Genomic DNA, 19,194 nt, shown 5'->3' with positions numbered 1-19,194 from the left:
AACTAAAAATGCGGAGGTATCAACGGGATGTAGAATAGAAGTAGTCTATTCTCTCTGCAGTGAGACCTGTGTGAATAGTGCAGGATCATCTTTCTGAGAGTCATTCCTCCACTGCTGGTTTGTGAAAAAGTAATCCTTGCCAATTTTAAATCTTCCCAAAGAATAAGCCGCTAGTGGAAGTTACATTAAAATTTGCCTCCTCTGCGTGTAGACAAACGCATAGTTGCAAACACAACTCCATGCACAAGCAAGGAGACCCTCAAAGGGGGGCTGCCCACTTCAGCAGAGATTGCCAAGCCACCCGTCATACCCCGGCACCCAACTGTGCTTATACCCCTTGCCATGAACACCCCTCCTCCTCGAGCCCACTATGAGGAAGCATCACTGAGGGGGTGGGAACGGCTGCTCCAGCCTCAGAGTTTATTTGTGAGGCTGGTCTCGGTTGCTGCCTAGCCCTCCTCCAGGTTGCACATCTGGGCTAAATACTTGACCTATATAGAAGCCTGTGACAGGAAATACCTAAAATCAATCCAACTTGGTTTTAAAACCTTTTATAAAGTGTAAGTCTCAGCTTTATGGAGACCTGGTGTGTCTGCTCTAGCAGTGAGTTTAGACGTTTATATGTTTTTTTTCTAAAATCACATCTGTTGTTATTATTTCATATGAAATAATAAGGGGAACGAGCAAAAACAAACACTTCTCGAAAAGCATAGAAGTCACTGTAGTGCCTGGAGCTATTGCTCAGACAATGATTTCAGAAGAAAGTTGTGTGGTTACAATTAACCTGAACTCAAACTTTCTGCTCCTTCCCAATCCTGAAAAAGGAATCAGTTTGTATTTTCTAGAGCACAGTAAAAGAAAAAAATAAGTTTCGTTGGCTTGTTTGCTTTTCACGTAATTATTCTTTTTGATGGACTTACATTTTTAAACTATGTCATTGATTCAAGTGCAGCTCTAAGACAGTACTAAAAAGTCAGAATTTGCTAATACATCTAAAGTCCCAAACAGTGGAAAACTGTCTTAGTGAAGGGATGAAAGATTGGCCAAGAGCACATAGAAAATAACTAGAGGTTCTTTGGATATACCCAGAAGTCCCGAAAAGCAAAAGATTTAGGAACTCATATAACAGAGCTTTCTTCTTTCCTTTAAAGCACCCTACATCCAAGCTGTTGCACCCTTGAGAAGCACCCTGAAAGCAGAGTATTTAAGAGTTCAAAGCAAAATGAAGTAAAAATTCAAGAAACAATTAAATGTCTAAGATTTGAGAAAATCAAATCCAGGCCTGGACTGAAACGTGACTACGCTCATTCAAAAAAAAAAAAAAAAAAAGGAAGGAAGAGAAAAGAAAGGAAAAGCCTAAAGAGCAGAGGAGTGGAATTGCTTGCTGGGGTGCAAGGAGCGGTGCAAGAGGGGTGCTTCCCCTGGAACAGGTCTATGACTGGTGTTTGGGCTCACTGTGCAGACGCAAACCCCAGGGGAGCACAGGAATCCCACTGGGAAACGCACCATTGATGAAGAAATCTAAGCCCAGAGGCTAGCTTGCACAGGCAATGAATTATTCCCTAAAGTAAATTCTGAAAAAGGCACAAGTTTTAAGGACCTCAGAAAACACACGTGCAAGCCTGCAGTCGGGCTCTCCCTTTCCCACATTTCACCAGCTGTGCTTCCCATGAGCTTTTGCTCAACATCCCAAAGGATTTCAGCTTCCAGATGACTTTCTAGCTTTCAGATGTTCATCGTCAAAAAGGCAATGGCACATACCGTAGTCCATCCATGCTACTTCCTCGTCTCTACCCGCCCTCAAGCTACTCATGAAAAAGCCAATTTAGGGGACTAAAAAAAAAAAATAGTTTAAAAAAATGCCCCAATCCCAAGCAAGCACCAGGATTCTGTGGATTTAAAAGCTCATTTAATATCTTTTAAATTTTGTGCACTCAGCATGTTCACAAGCCTCTGAGCTTCCTGCCCACAGAAAGAGAAATGCTAAAAATACCATGAGAAAGACATGGCTCTGTATTTCAGAGCTGATGCGGTTCAGCAGGGAAGCTCTTACGAAGCTCCAGCTCCATGTTGCAGAGCGAAGGAGATGAAGCAGTTCGAGCAAGGTTCAGACAAATGTCTCAAAGGGCAGGCACCCCTCCAACTCAAATGACTGATTGTTCAGAGGTCCTTCATCCTTATTCCAGCTTCCTACGACCTTTGTGCAGCCCACAAAAGATTCACAAAATTTATTCTGTCTGAAATCTTTTCTGCTTTGTTTAAGAATTCAGCCCTGGCCCAGCAAAGGCTCATAATCACAGGCTAAACATTTAGCGCATAGGAGGCTTCACTTCCTCAAAGCTAAGTGTGTCAGAAGCTTCAAATTATTTGAAATGTGAGTTGTTAGTGATTTAAAATCGCACACATGCATGCTTACGCCTGAAAGCCCAAAGATCCAAATTTTGGGCAATGCACTTACTAGCCTGTGGACCCCATGAGGACTGCCCAGGAAAACGTTCGAGTAAACCTTGATTTATATTGCTTGCCCAGTGAGCTTTGACACCCTTTCCCTGGAGAACAGTGGTGTGCTAGCAATAGCCCATGGTTGGCACCAACACAGCCCTTGGCTCCTCTGCAAAACACGGACATGCTAATGTGAAAAGTGCAGGCTGTGATTTGGGATTTATCATCAACTCAGCTGCTGCTTCCGAGAGCCCACCCTCCCTCCCACCCACAGGAGCTGGGAGTATTTAGTAAGCATTGGTATTCTGCACCTGAAATAGGTGGAATAGAGGAAAGCTTCGGGGCAAGCTTCCCTGAGCATAAAAAAACCCCCATTTTTCAACTTGCTCATTGAGAGGAAAAGCATCGGATTCAGGATTAATGAACAGAAATGTGGAATGGTTTTGCAGAGAAATAGCTTTGTGCTATTTTCTCTCCACTTTTCCAGAGAGTTCTGTGGCATTTTAGCTGCATAACTCCATACTAGCATTTTTTAATAATATTTTGAAAAGTTTCTCATTCTATTTGTCTTGTAAGAGAGTAGGGGCTCTTGCTCAATCAGTCAGTATGGTTGCCATTTGAATAACATTCAAAAAACCCCAAGTACATATTTGCTGATTGCAAATTAGCAATATCAAACAATTCAGATGTGTCTGCAATATTTTGTGTTCCACATCTTTAGCCTTCATCACGATATGGATTATTCAGAAAGTAGACCTACAAGACTCCCCTCTCCCCGCTTTTCATTTAATAGTTTAAAATAACACTGAATGCCATCTGCTGCTGGTTGAGAGCTTTGCTCTTTGTTCATTGTGGACTCAAACTATTTCTTGCAAACAGACATTACTCTTTTTTTGTAGAAGTGTTTTCAGATCCTAAGCAACAAACAGCAGTTTTGCAGGAAAATTGGATCAACAGCATATTAGCCCTCATATTTTCTTCTCTTTTTTAGATAAAGAATTCAGTCATTCAGGCAGAGAACAGGTGCTATATTTTGTGATTTCAGCGACCAGATACCTCAACCCTCTTTCCTCCTGGGCTGCAAGTTTGGCAACTGAGGAATTCATCCACTTTCTTCTCCGAGCTTTGTGCATCCACCCATCTCCGGGCCTCTGCAGTACCTGGGCCCACTTTGTCAGCATTTTCAAAGGTCTTTGGAAGAAGACTCATAGCTTTCTGCCTCTATATATGATCCCCCAATCATCTGTTCCACTACAAGATGGAAGCAAGATTTTTGGGGCTACTTTTTGTCACTTACATGTATCTAATGAAATACCTGATGCAAAAGAACGGGACCAGATGTGAGACACTCATCTGAGGAGCCTGCAAGAGTTTTGGACTGCAGTCCTCTGCTGGGATCCAGGGGCATCCAGAGGAGCCTGAGGAAAAAAATATCTGCCAAAAAAGCTGTAAGGTATTTTTCTCTTTGTCTTAGCTGGGGTATGTGCTGGACCCTGGCTATGACTGGCCCTGGCTCCGCCACCGCCTCCTCCTCCTCCTCCTTCGCCTCTCCTCTCCTCTCCTCAGCCCTCTATCCACCAGCAGCGTAGGAGATATTGCCTCACCTTAGGCGAAACCTCCTGCTCCAGTGACATGCACTGAAGGCTGGGGCATGTCCCCATGCTGTTGGGTCGCCTGCATCCTGGAGCAGACCCACGTCCAGATTTACTCTGGGAAACTCCAGCCTTCCTTCCAGCCATGTATATAAGCCATATATAACCCAGACATACATCTGGCAGAGCTCTTGATGGAATTCTTGCTTGGAATTTAAAGTGTGTAAAGAAAGTCCAGTTTAAATACTCTGTGGGATAAAACTGGGTCTATCCTCTGGGGTAGGGTACTTGCCATCCAGCTTGTGACGGCAGATATCATTCTGTTTCTGAAATGTTTTCTGTAACTTCTCAGTACATAAGCAATTAAGGGGAAAAAGAGAAGAATCATGTTGTCAAAGGCTGAAGTTTTACATTCTACTTTTAGGCAATCACATACACAAGGCTTTTTGGCTGAAATAGAAATTTCTGCTCTAAGCCAATGACAAATCTTTGGGAGGGTTGAAATCCAGTCCCGTGTTCAGACATCCTCTGCCATATGTATGGGGCAAACTCATTAAACTATTGAAAATTATCTTGGGGAAAAAAGAATGTGTTAAATCCAAATCTGGCATAAGGGGTGGTTGTAATGCTGGTGGTAGGGAGTGCGTACATCCAGAGTTAAGATCAGTTCTTCTAAGCTACTTTGAACTTTTCCCTTCATGTGACAGATGTTTTAGGAGGACCCTGACAGTAAAGAGAAGCCATAAACCTGTCACAGATAAAACACTGTATCTCTGAAGAGGAGAACATAAAAATACTCTGATTTCTGGGAAAGAATGAGAAAGATGGTTTTCAGTTGCTCCCATTGCGAACAACACCGTCTCCCAGCACAGCACAACGATTAACGTACTCGAGCAGTTTACAGTAAATCTTGGATGTGTTAGAGGAAGGAGATACTTGGCCTCGCTCTGTACTCTCTTGTCAAACATAACTCCCCTTGAAATGGGAGACTGTTTTGCTTTACAAAGTTCATATGAGGAAATAGGTAAAAGGCAAATTTGGGGACAATGGAAACCAGAGACATCCTGAGCCCCTCTCTAGGCCAAAGAAAACCCTGGAAGTGAAGCAGGGACATTTGGGGTTCCCCCTCGGGTTCCCTTTTAGGTCCCAGCCAGGAGAATCAATCTCGTAGATACAAAAAGAAGGGAAACGCCAAGAAAACTACTAAATTTGTGATGCATGGGAGTGTGAGAAAGAAATAATCTACAGGAAGCACTCAAGCCCCATAATCTAAGCAAACAGATTTAAGAAGCTCTCTTTGACATTGCCTGGATGAGCTATTAAGGTCCAAAAGAACAAGCTGAACACAGGACTCTGGGGTTTAAGCCCAACTGAGTCCCATTATAGAACAGCTGAATGCTGTACTTAGCATTCAGCTTTGGGACATATCCAGTGGTGTCTCCTTCTGGATGGTGAAGGTCTGTCTGCCATGTACTAGGATTCAAAACTGAGCATTTGTCTGTCCACATTTCCTAAAGAGATCAGTACACTGTGAACGTGTCCAACATCCCGGGCTCTGGGTGAAACATGGCCACCGGACATGGCAATGGAAGAGGCGGTTTCCCTTTATCTGACTTCAGATGATTGCCCAGATGGCTAAAGCGCTCCCATTGCTGGTGTGAATGCACCTCGCGCAGGGGAAGTTGCTGAACATCAAGCTACTGAGGCACACGGGTGGTCTCAGCCCACGCTGCAGGAGATAGATACTTCTCTTTTCATAAAGCTCAGGAAGAGCTGAATGGGAGCTGGAGAACTAAGATGAGGGTGATTCTCCAACCTAAGGGCTAGGGGATAAGAAACCCTGCCCTGATGATTATTTTGATATTTGTACTAACTGCTGATGGATGAAAAAAAGAAATATCCATTACAATTTCAATCACCACTACCAAAATGATCGCTACCTATGGCCATCTTGCTAAAGACAGGAGCTTCTCTCTTAGATTTTCATCCGTTGTCTTAAGTGCAAAACCACATCTCTTTCAAAACTTCTGTATTTTTAGACGTTTATAAATATAAAAATGCACATAACCCTTTAATATCAACTTCATGACGATTTAAGTCATGTTGTTAGTTGACCTTGGTCCTTGGGAATTATGTTGGTTATAGCAGAACAAAACTATTGCCAGGTACATGCCTCACATAATTCACAAGCCGCCCAAGGCTGGCGTATAATCATACAAGACAAGTCAGGCCGCTCATATGAATGAAAAAAAAAGATAAAAGCCCAATTAGATCTTTAAGTGATTAACCAAAAAAAAAGAGCGCTAAATTAATCAGGTACACTATTCACTTTGAAAGTAGTATTTTCTAAGTCAGTACCTAGAAACTACAGAGTACATACACTGTATAGCAGAAAGTAAAAAGAGGTGTAAGCTGCCAGTACATGAACTATATTTAACTTAGGTATACAACAACTTTTATTACATTCCTTGTTTGGACTGTTGAATGCAGCAGCAAATTTGCGAATACAGCATCCTGCTAACGCTTGTGTGAAAGCAGGAGTAGAACTGTATTATTTACCATTATTTAGAGCGCTGTATATTTACAGGATTCCCATGCTGTAAATAACCATAAGGAAACAGAAGATGAATACTGTATCTGGGTGCTTTCACTACAGATACGGTTGATCGGATGCTCAGCTTCACCCGCGAGCGATAGCTGCGGGAAGTCACTATGGTCCGTTGAAGCTTGCCAGCTTTTGTGGGATTTTCTGCGATACCGAATCCCAGTGGGCACACTGCGACGCAGCCCCACACAGACCATGCGCTGCAGGTTTGGGGCTCGCTCACGTGTCAGAATAGGAAAACATTCACTCTCCCTAATCCAAGAGTAAAGTATGTTTCTCCAGCTCTGATCTAGCAGTAGTATCTCATATAATTTTTTACAAGACATTCTTGTAAAATATACTTCACCATGTATTGGGCCTGATTCCCGTTTGTAAGACAGCTCCTTTAAACACCCCTCCAGAACCAGAAAGTCACTTCAAAGCCTCTTGTTTAGGAAAATTATGTAGATCACTGTGGAAATAAGGAATGAAACCTTTATCTTTCCTCATCTCCATTTAACCTATAATCGTAGAATGATGGAATACCTCAAGTTGGAAGGGACCCATAAGGATCATCGAGTCCAACTCCCCATAACATGGTACAAATCCTTGCTTGCCAATGCCGGTGTGTTACCCACCAGGAGGGAACTATTTTATGTCCCAGAGAGGACTTAGATATCTATCAGCACATTCTCAAGACTATCCTTTGTGATTTAATTCAAACAGGACTAGAGAGATTAACAGCTAAACCCAGGTACTCCAAAGATGCCTTAAATGATGCCCACATACTTCCTCTCATGCCTTCATAGCTACTCTAACTCTCAGAGTCACCATCTGGCATCTCTTCATTCCCCCTCTTGCTTTTCTCACCTTTTTCTGTTACCATTTTTAGCGACGGGTAGAAGAGAGAAACAGTTTTCCTTTTACAGCTGTCAAGTTATTTCCCACTGCCTGGTGACTGCATGAAGAATAAAATGCTTTCCTCCACCCTGACGGTGCTCCATCCCCTCCAGCACACAGCAGACACCCAGCGTACCCTGTTTCTCCCCACAATGGGATGGTAAAACCACGGGGAAATGGCATTATAAATATTCCTTTTGCTGTGCTACAAGGAAATCAGAAAAGTGCTTGCATCATTCACTGCATGAATTAACATTGCAATGTATTTTACTAACGGTTTAATGTGTTTTTCGATACTTGCTCAGCTATATAAAAACCCCAACAAACCAAACACCTTTCAAAGTCAACAGAAATAGCCAGGGAAGGGCTTCCAGCGGAGCTAGGCAAGCCCCTGAAGGAGGTAGCTGTGGTGCACAGTGATCAGCATCATCCGTGGCTCGGGAAAAGAAGTCCCCATCAGGAAAATAATGACAGCAGCAGTGTAAGATACCTGTCTTGGGGCTGGCCAAAGCATCCTCTAAATACACTAATTCCATTGTCCATGCGCTTTATTCTTGCCTGGGCATGGATAGTTTGTTCAGCCAGGTTATGGAGAAGAAACTACTACGCTGGAGATTTAACCGCACAGATATATGGCCATGACCATCCCTGAATGAAATCCTATGCGAAAACGAAGGAAACTCGAATGCTGTCTTTGATTCATGGCCTATTGAATTAAATAGGACCCAACTGTCCCGTAAGGCAGCTCCCAGGGACAGAAAGATTAAAAGTGATTGTCTGTTTCTACCACGAGTGATTATTCCTATCACCTCTGTTATCTCTCAGTGAATGTTTGTTTGAGCTGAGTAAAGGCTATGGAGTGTTTTGCATAGGTAATCACTGGATTTTAAAAAGCAACTAATTTCAGCTACATCAGAGCTTTGCTTGTTCCCATTTTCCTTGAGTAACAAAAACCCTAGTGTTAAAAGCACATATTTATATGTTCATTTCAAAAAGCCTTACTTTATAATACAAGCAGTAGCACAAGACATAACCTCACTAGAGGAACAAGACCACCAGATCTGATGCATCCTTTGCATAATAATAATATAAGCACAAGCAATCACTGTGTGTGAATATGACAATCAGATCTCAAGTCTGTACCCAGACAACAAATCTTTTGGCAGCCTGCTTTTTACACAGACAATGGATTGGGCGAGGCTCAAAAGTCCCAGGAAGAAAAGGCTCAAACGTTGAGATTCAAGAAATTGCTTCTTCTGTACCATACTTTGCACTGCTTCATATTTTTGATAGATTCTAAGTTCATATATCTAACAGAAGTCTTCATTCCAAAACCAAAAGAAATAAGTTAAATTTGATTGTTAACCATCAGATTGACCTGTCTAGCCAGCTCACTGAACAGAGAATAACATTAAAAACCAAGAATGAATTCAAATAATGAGTGACTTGTAATATGCTGGCATTTCAGGAACAAGTCTAGACTCCAGTTCATATTATTAAAATCTATTCAGTGAAACCATTCTTTTTTTTAAAGAGGTATTTTTCTCACCTTAAAAATTAGTTTGAATTCAGAGAAGACTGCTAGGAGAATTATTGTAGAGAAAGATTTTCTCTAGCATAATCAAATGTGTTTATTCTTTTTTTTTTTTCTCATGTTACATTATTCATTGAAGCTATGGGTAAGGAAAGATGCTAATCAAAAAGATTTGGCCAATTTTGAGGGCATTGCTCATTATTCATTCTTAGTCATCCTTTGTCCTCTTTTGTTGTGACATTCTTTAAAGGATGGGCTCTTAAATGGAATGGCTATGCTACATTTCATTATTCTGCAGATTTGTAGAAGTGCTGAGGAGAAAATAGAAGCTGGTAGATGAAAGAAAGCTCATTAAAAACCACAGGTTTTCATATTTGCTTGTCACATCTGGCAATTAGGATGTGATACAGGTCATATTAAAATTCATGGATGTGCACCTAGGGCCAAAGAGCTCGTTCTTAAAAGTTGGTAGTATAAGAAGTTTAAGCAAAAGCTTTAAAATGACAATCTACATTCTAGGTCACAGGAGTGCTCCACTTACGCTGAGTTTCTCAGGAATGGAAGCCAGCTACAAGGTTTCAGGGTACCAACAGGCTAGAAAACAGCAGCGCTGGTAATTACCAAGCATATGGGTAATTCTGTTCTTATTTCTTCTTAATTCCTGTATGAGTCATTTATCACTGGATAGCCTTCACTTAAATACCAGCCCATCTACGCAGTCATCCCCCAACCTTCATTCTACCCTCTAATTCAGCTGTGTAACCCCAAACCCTGGTTCCTGTTCCCCCTGAATCTCTTTTGTGTTTCCAGCTCCTGCCCCATTTCCCTTCACGCATTCCCTCTAAGCTCCCTGACACGCTGCCGAAAGCCACTGCTGGCTCTGCTCCCTGCCGGACCCACGCCAGGTGCCCACCCTGGCTGGCTTTTGGCCCTTGCGTTCCACCCAAAGGCTTCCTTGCCAATGTTTCTAATGACTTCTTCCTAGCCAGAGCTCTGAGGCGTTACCCCATCTTCAACGTGCCAGCCAAGTTCAACATGCTGGACTTCAAATGTCTTTGGAAAACTCTGACTTTGATGATTCCCTTTGCTCCTAGACTTCCTCCTAACTCTCTAGATACGCCTTCAGCCTCACTGTCTGTTTTCAATCTCCCACCTTTCCATCTTTGCTCTAGCTAATCCCATCCAAACCCACAATTTTGGCAAGCCAGGCTGATTCACAGGCTACCTTTTTCTTCTATGTTTCCTTCTGTGCTAGCTGAAAACCTGGTGTATCTTGGTGACGTCTTCTTAAGTGCTTTCACCTATCAGTTCGATGCCTTATATGTCACTCACTCATATCTTCTTCCTAGTGAACAAATTCAAAGGCCAGTAACACCATAAACTTGTCATGTTTTTAACTTCACACTCTCTTCAGGTCTTCATCACCATTTTGCAACAAAATCATTTCAGTTTTTCCTGAGTAATGTCTCTATGATTCAGCTTCTCCTCTTCTTTCACTTGTTGATCTCTCCCCAAGCCTTCATTATCTCATACCTTGATAAACACCTGTTAATGGAATATCAGTCTATTTTTATACATTCAAATTCTTCCTGCAAGATAATTTTCATGGTTGCTTGCATTGGCCATTTTATCCTCTTTTTGCCTTACTGACTCCTCCTCAGACATGTGGTCCAGGGAGATCCTGACCCATCCAAGAGATTCCTGTGCACTACATAAATTAAAAAAAACCCAACAAACTAAAAAACCCTTAAGAATTACATTGCTGAAGAGGTAGCAGCATGACAGGAAAATAAACAAATACGGGGCAAGTAAACAGCGATGCATCCGAAGAGTCTCGTCAAGCCTGGGGAAAGCAACGGGTAAGGCAAGACAAAGGAAATCATGACTACCGCACAGACACATACACTGGACTGCGCAGAGATCAAACACTGGAGGACCTGTGAAATGAAACCCATTCTGAGCACTGCCATATAAATAAACATGGCTCTTTTATTTTCCAAAGACAGTCAGAATTAAGGTACGGCCAGAACAAGAGCTATTATAAAAAGTATAATTTTAGTAAATCAAATTTGTACCCATTAAAGTTTAGCAGGTCCCAAATTCCCCTATTCTCCATGAGGCTGACGGACAGTTTGAGATTAAAGAAAGCTGCGTAGATGGTATTTTGGAAAGCATGGCACCATGTTAGGCATGAAAGGAGATACAGAGTATCTGTAGCATTGACTTTTGAAAGTTTGATAGCTGTACTGAAAAGTGATAGAACGATACAAAATTATATCATTACAGGTTTAATTGCGTCAAATTTGGGCGCAGTAGGATTGGCGGTGGGAACTGTTCCGCCGTGATCCAGAGCAATGTGCAATACTGAGCGGTGTCTGTGGGGACCTCAGCCCCGCAAACCTCTCGGCGGTGACTTTTTGCCTGTACGCAGGCAGACCCCCAAAGCATCTGTAGGGGTCTGCCCCACAGATTGTAGCCGAGGCGGCGTATGCTAAACTCTGTTAAAGGCCTCATAAAAGAAAAACATTGACGTTAACAAGACTCTTTCCACTGATTTGAATGGGCTTTGGATAGCGGCCTAAACAAACAAGGGTGGAATTAGAAAATGGAAATACGTATATACAGAAACCTGTCAATCCAAGTGTTTACCTTCCAAGGACGACCTAGTACCACTTGATTTATAAGTCGTTTAAAGGGCAAGGAGGCAGGCTGATATTTTTAACTGTTATCTGAATTGAGTATTGCAAATATTGGTTCTAATGACACCTTAAAAAAACCCCGAATATTGCAACCCCACTGACATCAATAGGATTTCTTTCTGCATTAATATTTCACAGATCGAAAACATCTATATTCTCACCACCTTCAGTAATTTGCTTAAATAAGCTGAGTTCGTGTCATCTGTTATGTCCTTTGTCCTTCAGAGCGCTATGTTTGATTTCAACTTTGATTCAAAGCCGGGGCTGATCGGTACCAGCTGCTCGGCCAAAGGGCAGATCACACGTTCCTGTTCCTCCGCTTTCTTCATCCCAGCTCCCAGCCAGACTATTGTTTGTTACAGCTAATTAATCCCGCATGCCCCGGCTGCCAGTGAGCCTCACAAAAATAAAACTTTTGTATTTACTGCATATGCAATAAATTATTTCCAGTTCTAGATATATGCATAAACACATACATGTATACATATATACACAACACACGTATTTACACAGCCAGATTTATAGTTACTATTCATGGATGTCTGTTTGGCAACTGCTATTATTATTTCTAGCTGTCCTCTTAACAGGCCAAATGTGAGAAATTGTAGGCATGTATTATTATTTAGGCACCTCTGTGAGGGGCCAGATTTTCAGATCTTCATTTCTAACCGTTCCCTGGTGACATGGCACCGAGCACTGGAGTCACTGCAGTGGACCTGGCCCTCGCCTGCCTTTGGGAGAGGAGAAAGGAGAAATTTCAAATAGTATAGCCAGAACTTTTAACAATCTGCAGTTAAAATTGCCTGACACTTCCTGCAAAACCCTCCTGTTTTCACTTACATCTTTAACAAATGTTAACCATTCTCTTTGCTGGGTGTTTGCCTTAGGGCTTATTATGGCTATTTCAGTTAAAATAGTTCAGCTGTTCCTGAGGAAATACACTGCATTTTCCCCATATTAAAGTAAGTCTAACGGCCAGTTTGTTGAGTTGGTGTCAAGCCTCTACACGCTCACAGGGAGTGGGGGTTTGGTGGAGGGGATCAGTTGGTTGTTGTGCCTCTGGCTACTTTTTAAAAGCTTGTAAGCTTTAAAAGCTCTATCACACATGGCTGGTGAAAGCCTGGAAGCTGAGCTGTGTCAAAAGAGCACAAGGCTGTTGTGGAAGGAGGGACCGAGCTATTTCCAGCTGCTTTTTGTGGTGCATCACGAGCCTCTCCCGTGCTTCTCTCGACCTTGTGCTTGGCCATGCCAAGGAGGGGAAGGAAGCTGAGGAAGGACCTCAACTGACTGAATGCAGAAATAAAATGACTCCCTGGACTTGGGGGGTCATGTAGGGTGGAAAGTCAAAAACAGTAAATTAGAAGGTGAATCCTGCACATGTCAATTGGTTGGCATGCAATGGAGTGTTTTCTGGGGCAGGTTTGAGGAGGCCTTTTTTTACTTTTCTAATTCCATAATTTCCTATATAGAAAAATGACTGTGATTCCATTTGCAAAATCAAACGTTCTTAGGAAATGACCAAATTCAGACCACCTGTAAGACCTCAGTATGTTCCCCTAGTAGGTCAGCAGCATAATATAGTTTGACTGTTGTACTGCTGTGTCTACAGTGCATAAACCAAACCAGGTTTGGAAGGGATGAGTGTTCCACAATGATGAAGGTGCCTTCTCTGCACCTGTAAGGGTTCACAGATACCTGTCTGTAAAGATAAATGAACATTGCCCTCACAGATTGATGCTACCCTCATCGCTGTCATGTTTGGCAGCGTAGGTGTGAAGCCACGGTGCTGGGGAAATTGAGGAAAAAGCCAAGAAGGAAGGTGAAAGCAGAGCTGAAGTGCAGAACATCCCACGACAGGCTGGAAATCTCTATTGTCTCTACCACACTGAAGGAGAAAAAGCCTAGTACCTAATTAGGTAGCTTTAAAATCCATGTGTTGGCCATGATTAGGTAATAAATCTAATAAGCCAGTCCTTGAAACAGCCTAGGCAGGTATTGTCTGCTTGGGAAGCTGTTGGCCGCTGAGTGAGCGATGGGCACAGTATGTCTGCTCCCCTGGAGAAGGTCTGTTTGCTGCCGGTCTTGATTTCTGCCTTGAGTTACACCGACAACCCAAACTGCCTGCCCCACAAATGGTTTTCAAGCTCTCAGAAATGGTATTTTCTTATCACTATTACTATAGAGGCTTGTATCTTTACTATTCAAAGGCTAATTAACTTCTGTTAGCGTTAACACTAAATTGAAAATATTTAGTTTGCTATCTGCTAGATGTAACTGGGAAAAGAAGTTAAAGCTACTCCAGAACCCTTGATCCTCTGTTTTGCTGTGCTACATGTATTGATTGCTCTAAAATCCAAACTTTGTGCCATATGCTCCAGCTGTTAATGTTAAAAGTTTCCTTCTGAAGTTGAAGGGGAGTCCTGCTGTAGGGGAGCAGGATTTGGTCCCAAATTTTACAACTCTAATGTTCATGGGCCAAATTCACTCCTAAGTGTCCCAAACCAGTAAAGTACCTACCATACGTTTGGGAAACACAGAAAGAAATTCCTTTTTCTTTCAGGGTGGTGTAATTAGCTCTTAATGGGAATAGCTGGACAATAAAAGCTGATCAAGTTTCTGCAAACTTCAATAATTGCATATTTTCATCCAAACAAATGCAGAAAATGTCACTAAGGGTGGCCTTTTTTATTACAAGGCATTTTTGTTGCAGATCAGTGATTAAATTGAGCTCGTTATGGCTTAGTCTTTTACAGAAAGATCTTTGTTTATGTATCTTCCTCTGAAGGGCTTTAAAGTGAAATCTCAAAGAAATTCACAGGTTTATAAGTAAAATTAATTCGGGAACTTCTGTTAGATTAAAATGACAGGGGATAAAGTAAGGTGTCAGCATATATAATCAGCTTTTACCATGGAATCTGTCTCTCCTCTTTTGCTTAAAGAACAGCAGCGTTAGCAGCAAGCCAGTTGTCAAGTGTAATTAAGAAGGAAAAGTCCATATACTAGCTAGAGTGCAGCGTAATTAATACATCACCACTCTGAAATCTCTTTACTTGATGAAGAAAGGGTTAAAAAGCCTATAAAAGTTCTGTAGATCCATTCTGTGGCACATTAAAAATTAATGTGTTGTCATCATCATCACCACGAGCACATTTATTTTTATTATTACCAAGGCTGCCATTAACTAGATATTCATTAATGCTAAAAGTCACAGTCAGCATGAAATTCAGCAGCCTCCAAGCTCTGGAGGAGGAGGTGGAAAGTTACCTGGTGGAGTTTCAAGAATGGATTTTCCTTTTTTGTTGGTTTTCTTCGGTTTTAACTCTTTCCTGCTCGGTTTGAACCCTGGGCGCTCCTCTGTCTCTGCAGCACGGATAGGTCCTTCCACTCCAGGTTGCTCCGTGAAAGGAAAAAACTCTTCACCGGGATAAGGAAAGGAATAATAATGATCCCTGTTGCTAATCTCCTGCAGGTAATAATCCTGATCCTCCATGGGTACAGCCCGGGACACGTCTGCCAGCAACGCCAGCCCGAAGGCGCAGAGAGCGAGGCAGAGCTGAGGAGAACACGAGCCTTTCCTGCTGTGGGCAATCATTATCGTTCGCTTTTGCAGAAATCTCCTCTTTGCATCCCAGAACTTTATTTGGAAAGAGGGACAGCAGAGAGCCTCGGCAGCTGGCGACCCCCCTTAGGACACGCAGAGGGCTGCAGGAGCCTGCCTGCGGAACGTGCCTCCGCTTTGGGCTGGTTTCACAGAAGTTGCGAGGAGCGCAGCGGGACGGAGGGCTGCGGAGGGAGGGGGCAGGACGGGCTGCATGTGATCGTCGGGCTCACCAGCCAGACAGACGGACAAGCGCTCCGCTCCGCCGGCGTTTGGCAGGTGGGATCCCCAGCACGGTTAGCTTGCTGCTTTTCCTCTCCCGCCTTTCATTTTTCTAATACTTTTATTGTCGTCGGTGCTGCTTTCTTCCAAAAACAATTACAAGACAGTGTCGGCTAAATCCCCTAACGGTTTTTTAGTCTTCCCGCGCGCAGCTGATCCAAGAGAGCACTTATTCAAAGAAAAGTAAACTTGGCAGCCAGCCTCTGCCTCCCAGCCTGCGTGCAGAAGTGTTTCCCTCCCCGGGAGATGCCGTGCGGACGGGGGTGGGCACACGGAGCCGGCCAGGAGCCCTGCCTGCATCTGGCAGGGTGCATCTCCCTTGACCCTGGGCGCACGTGAAGATACGTGTGATGTGGGTCTGTGGCAAATAACCCTCGTTCCGTATGTGTTGTGCTATATGGCCTTTCATGGTACTTTTTTTCTTTTTGGTTTGTACAAACATAGGATCACCCACCGGCACCAATCTCAGCCCCCTTTGCTTATATCAATTTATATATAGTTTATATACAGTGTGTCTATATACTATAGGGTATATGCCGTTCATATAACTAGTTATATATAACTAATATATATATGTATTCTTACATATAAGCTAATATAACTCAATACACAGCGTGTGCCAATGTGTGAGAGGTTTCTCCCAGGGTATATGGGAGCTCCCTGCACTCAGCCCCGCTGAAAACCAGGCAGGACGTGTTTCATCCGTGGCCCTTTTTCTCACCCTTTTTGGAGCGGTCCTGACTTTTGCGCTCTCTGACACATCCTCTAAGCAGATCGGGACGTGTTGCGCTAGCGGCTGCACACGTGCAACGCAGTGTCGTTAATGGCATCAATTTGTGTGGGAATAAAATCTTACCTTTCATCTTTTTCATACCTCTAAAATAACCTCCAGTGCCGAAGGAAATGTGCAGCAGTTGGCTCGCATGGAATATGAATCCTTACTCCCGTGCTGAAAATAGCAGCTTATATTTTCATCATGTATATTGTGTTTCTTGCCATTGTCCAGGCAGCTTGGAGAAAGCATTACATCTGTTACCCCACTCTTTATTCTGCCTTTGCAATCCCATTTTGTGGGTGTCTCTTACAACTTTAATAGCATAATAAGCATAATTTCATATCTCAGTACCTATATCTTTTTTGTATATTTGGTTTCCAGACCGTGGGTGATCCAGTCCCATATATTTAATGATAATCCTTGTTTTCTTGGTCACCATCCTGAAAACAATTTAGTGATTATATTGTGTCTGTTGTCTTTCCTTTTAGATGAATGAAAATATGTTTTCACTAGTAATTCTATTTTCATCCTTCAATTTCATGTTTTTTTAAAATCTGAAAACTATGACTTTTTCTATTTTAAATATAGGAATTTTTGTTTTCTAAAACTAGAATAAAATATACTTTGCTTTTTCACTGCTTTATTGAATTTTTTTTTTTTTAATTTAATTTGATGAAAAACTGCTTCCCATCAAACCTTTCAGACAGTTTTATCTGGCATAGATGCTTTGTCAGCTTTGGCACAGGGGGTGCGGTGTGGGAGCTAAGCCCCACTGGATGCGGCGTGTGAAACAGACTGCTCGTTCTCTGGATTCAGTGGCAGCCTGGATATCCTGCCCATCCCGCCTTAGTGATTTCACAGATGTTCTTACTTTGTTTTCCCTTTCCAAAGTATCCAGTCCTCTCCTCCCTTGCTCCTAACTTCTCAGGGCAGCACAAGCTACAGCAAACGTGTATAATTTTGTTACCATTTGAGGCACAGTCACTCTTCCGCAAATATTATGGACACTCGCATACTTGGAGAAGTAATAGAAAAAGAGACTTTTCCGTGACATCATTAATGACCTATTTTTCTGGTAACTAGAGGAGCTTTAGCTGCAAATCATTATTTAACTCATCACAGTGGTCAAAGAAGGGTACACAGAAACAGAAGAGGATTTACATTTCCAACCATAACAAGAAGTGTTTTCTTAAAATATAGAGTCAAGTGTACATTAGTTAGAAGACCCGAGGAATGCAATTCGGGGGAATTTTGAATGATTTTATTTTGGCAACTTCACATGTGTACATTTCAATTATGTATGTGTGTAAACATCATGTATTTTCTCTCCCATACAATACCTTTTCTATAAAGAAATGACTGAGTGTTATTGGGCTGCTTTAATTTATTCTATATATTATAACAAAGTGTCATTGGATTTGGACCTCTTTAAGAGGTGAGGACGCATAGTAGCTGTATATATGTAGATGCACGACTATAGCTGCATATAGTATAGCAGCAAAAATCTCCTGCCAATATCAGACCTGTACTTATTTTATATTTTTAAATGTTTTATATATTACTATACATGTTATTATATATGGTATATAAATTATATATATATTATATAAAAGATCCATTTAAGTGACACAACTATCCACCCATATGTTACCCAGATCACTCATCACAATACCTTCTTATTCACGTATCCAACAACTCATTGCTGTATGTTCATGTTGTTTAAGTGAGGTGGTGGTGGTAAAATTAGGAGCCAAGTCATGTGCCAGCAGCGCCTCGTCTCATTCTTTCATCTCGCCCCTAATAATTTCTGAATTTGCCGGCCAATTACAAGCAAATGCCTCAGAGCAGTGAAGCGCTCGGTGAAGTTTCCATGTGTTGCAGTTAGCTGAGAGTCCCTGCAAGGGCTTCCTCACCAAGTGACCTGGGGTGGAAGGCCACCACGTGAGGCTGCGCCTTGCTGGGCGCGGGAGAGGCCGTGCCTGAGCGTGTCTCTGGGGACACCTGAGCCAGCAGAGAAGCCTGGTGAGCAGTTTGGGGCCGGGACGCAGCGAGGGACTCGAGGAGCGGCGGTTTGCTTGGGCACCTCCGCTCCTGCAGGGAGAACTTTGCAGAACCTCGAGCAGGTTCTGCATCCCCTCTCCTTCACCTCCTGCAGTGCCCACAAACATCTCTCTCCCTCCGCTCCATGTGTACTTGCCTTAAGGAAGAGTTATTCGCCCAAGCATACCTACAACATCTGTTCCTGGTTCTCAACCTGTGTCAATAACCAGCTCTCCCATCTGTCTTTCTCTTGACTTTTAATACTTCCTGTGGGTATGGATGCACTGTTACTCCCTCCAGACCCACCTCTTTTTTTGGGGTGTGCATGCATCCAGCCAGCTGGGACCACGCAAAAGTCTGTCTCTAGGCAGAATTAGATCTTCCTCATCATAAGAAGTTTTTACCTTTTTTTTTTTTATCTCCATCAGCATCTTAACAACATACAACTTCTGGGAAAGGAGATGTTTTTTCTTCTTAGAGTGGCACAGGAGTATTAAGTTCACTGAAGGCTCAGATGTTTTTGGCCTAAGGGCTGTTCCTTTTTTTTGCCCGCGAAGTATCCCAATAGCTTTTAAAAACTCGCAGTCGATGTCAAATGAGATAAAGCAAACTAATATTTTTGTAGAACAACTGTAACTAGCATTATCCTTCCCCTCCTGGACTGACGCCAGTGACAATGAGTAAGTCATGCTACACTTTGCTATAAATCTCCGTCCTGCCGCAATGAAAGACAGCATGCTGTTATTTG

At 42.5% G+C, this 19,194-nt stretch overlaps 1 protein-coding gene across 1 annotated transcript in view; it reads right to left on the bottom strand.

Annotated features, from left to right (window-relative positions):
- The window catches only part of CPXM2 (carboxypeptidase X (M14 family), member 2), a 78,258-nt gene extending 62,915 nt beyond the window's left edge, over positions 1-15,343 (bottom strand). Inside the window, exon 1 of the mRNA XM_010291220.1 lies at positions 15,016-15,343. Coding sequence (XP_010289522.1) covers positions 15,016-15,343 — 328 coding nt within the window. The remainder of the gene's footprint in view (positions 1-15,015) is intronic.
- Positions 15,344-19,194: the final 3,851 nt, after the last annotated feature.

Source organism: Phaethon lepturus, unplaced genomic scaffold (genome assembly GCF_000687285.1).
Source record: "Phaethon lepturus isolate BGI_N335 unplaced genomic scaffold, ASM68728v1 scaffold5747, whole genome shotgun sequence".
Classification (NCBI taxonomy): Eukaryota; Metazoa; Chordata; class Aves; order Phaethontiformes; family Phaethontidae; genus Phaethon; species Phaethon lepturus.
Note: the sequence above shows the minus strand (reverse complement) of the source record. Positions and strands in the feature narration are given on the sequence as shown.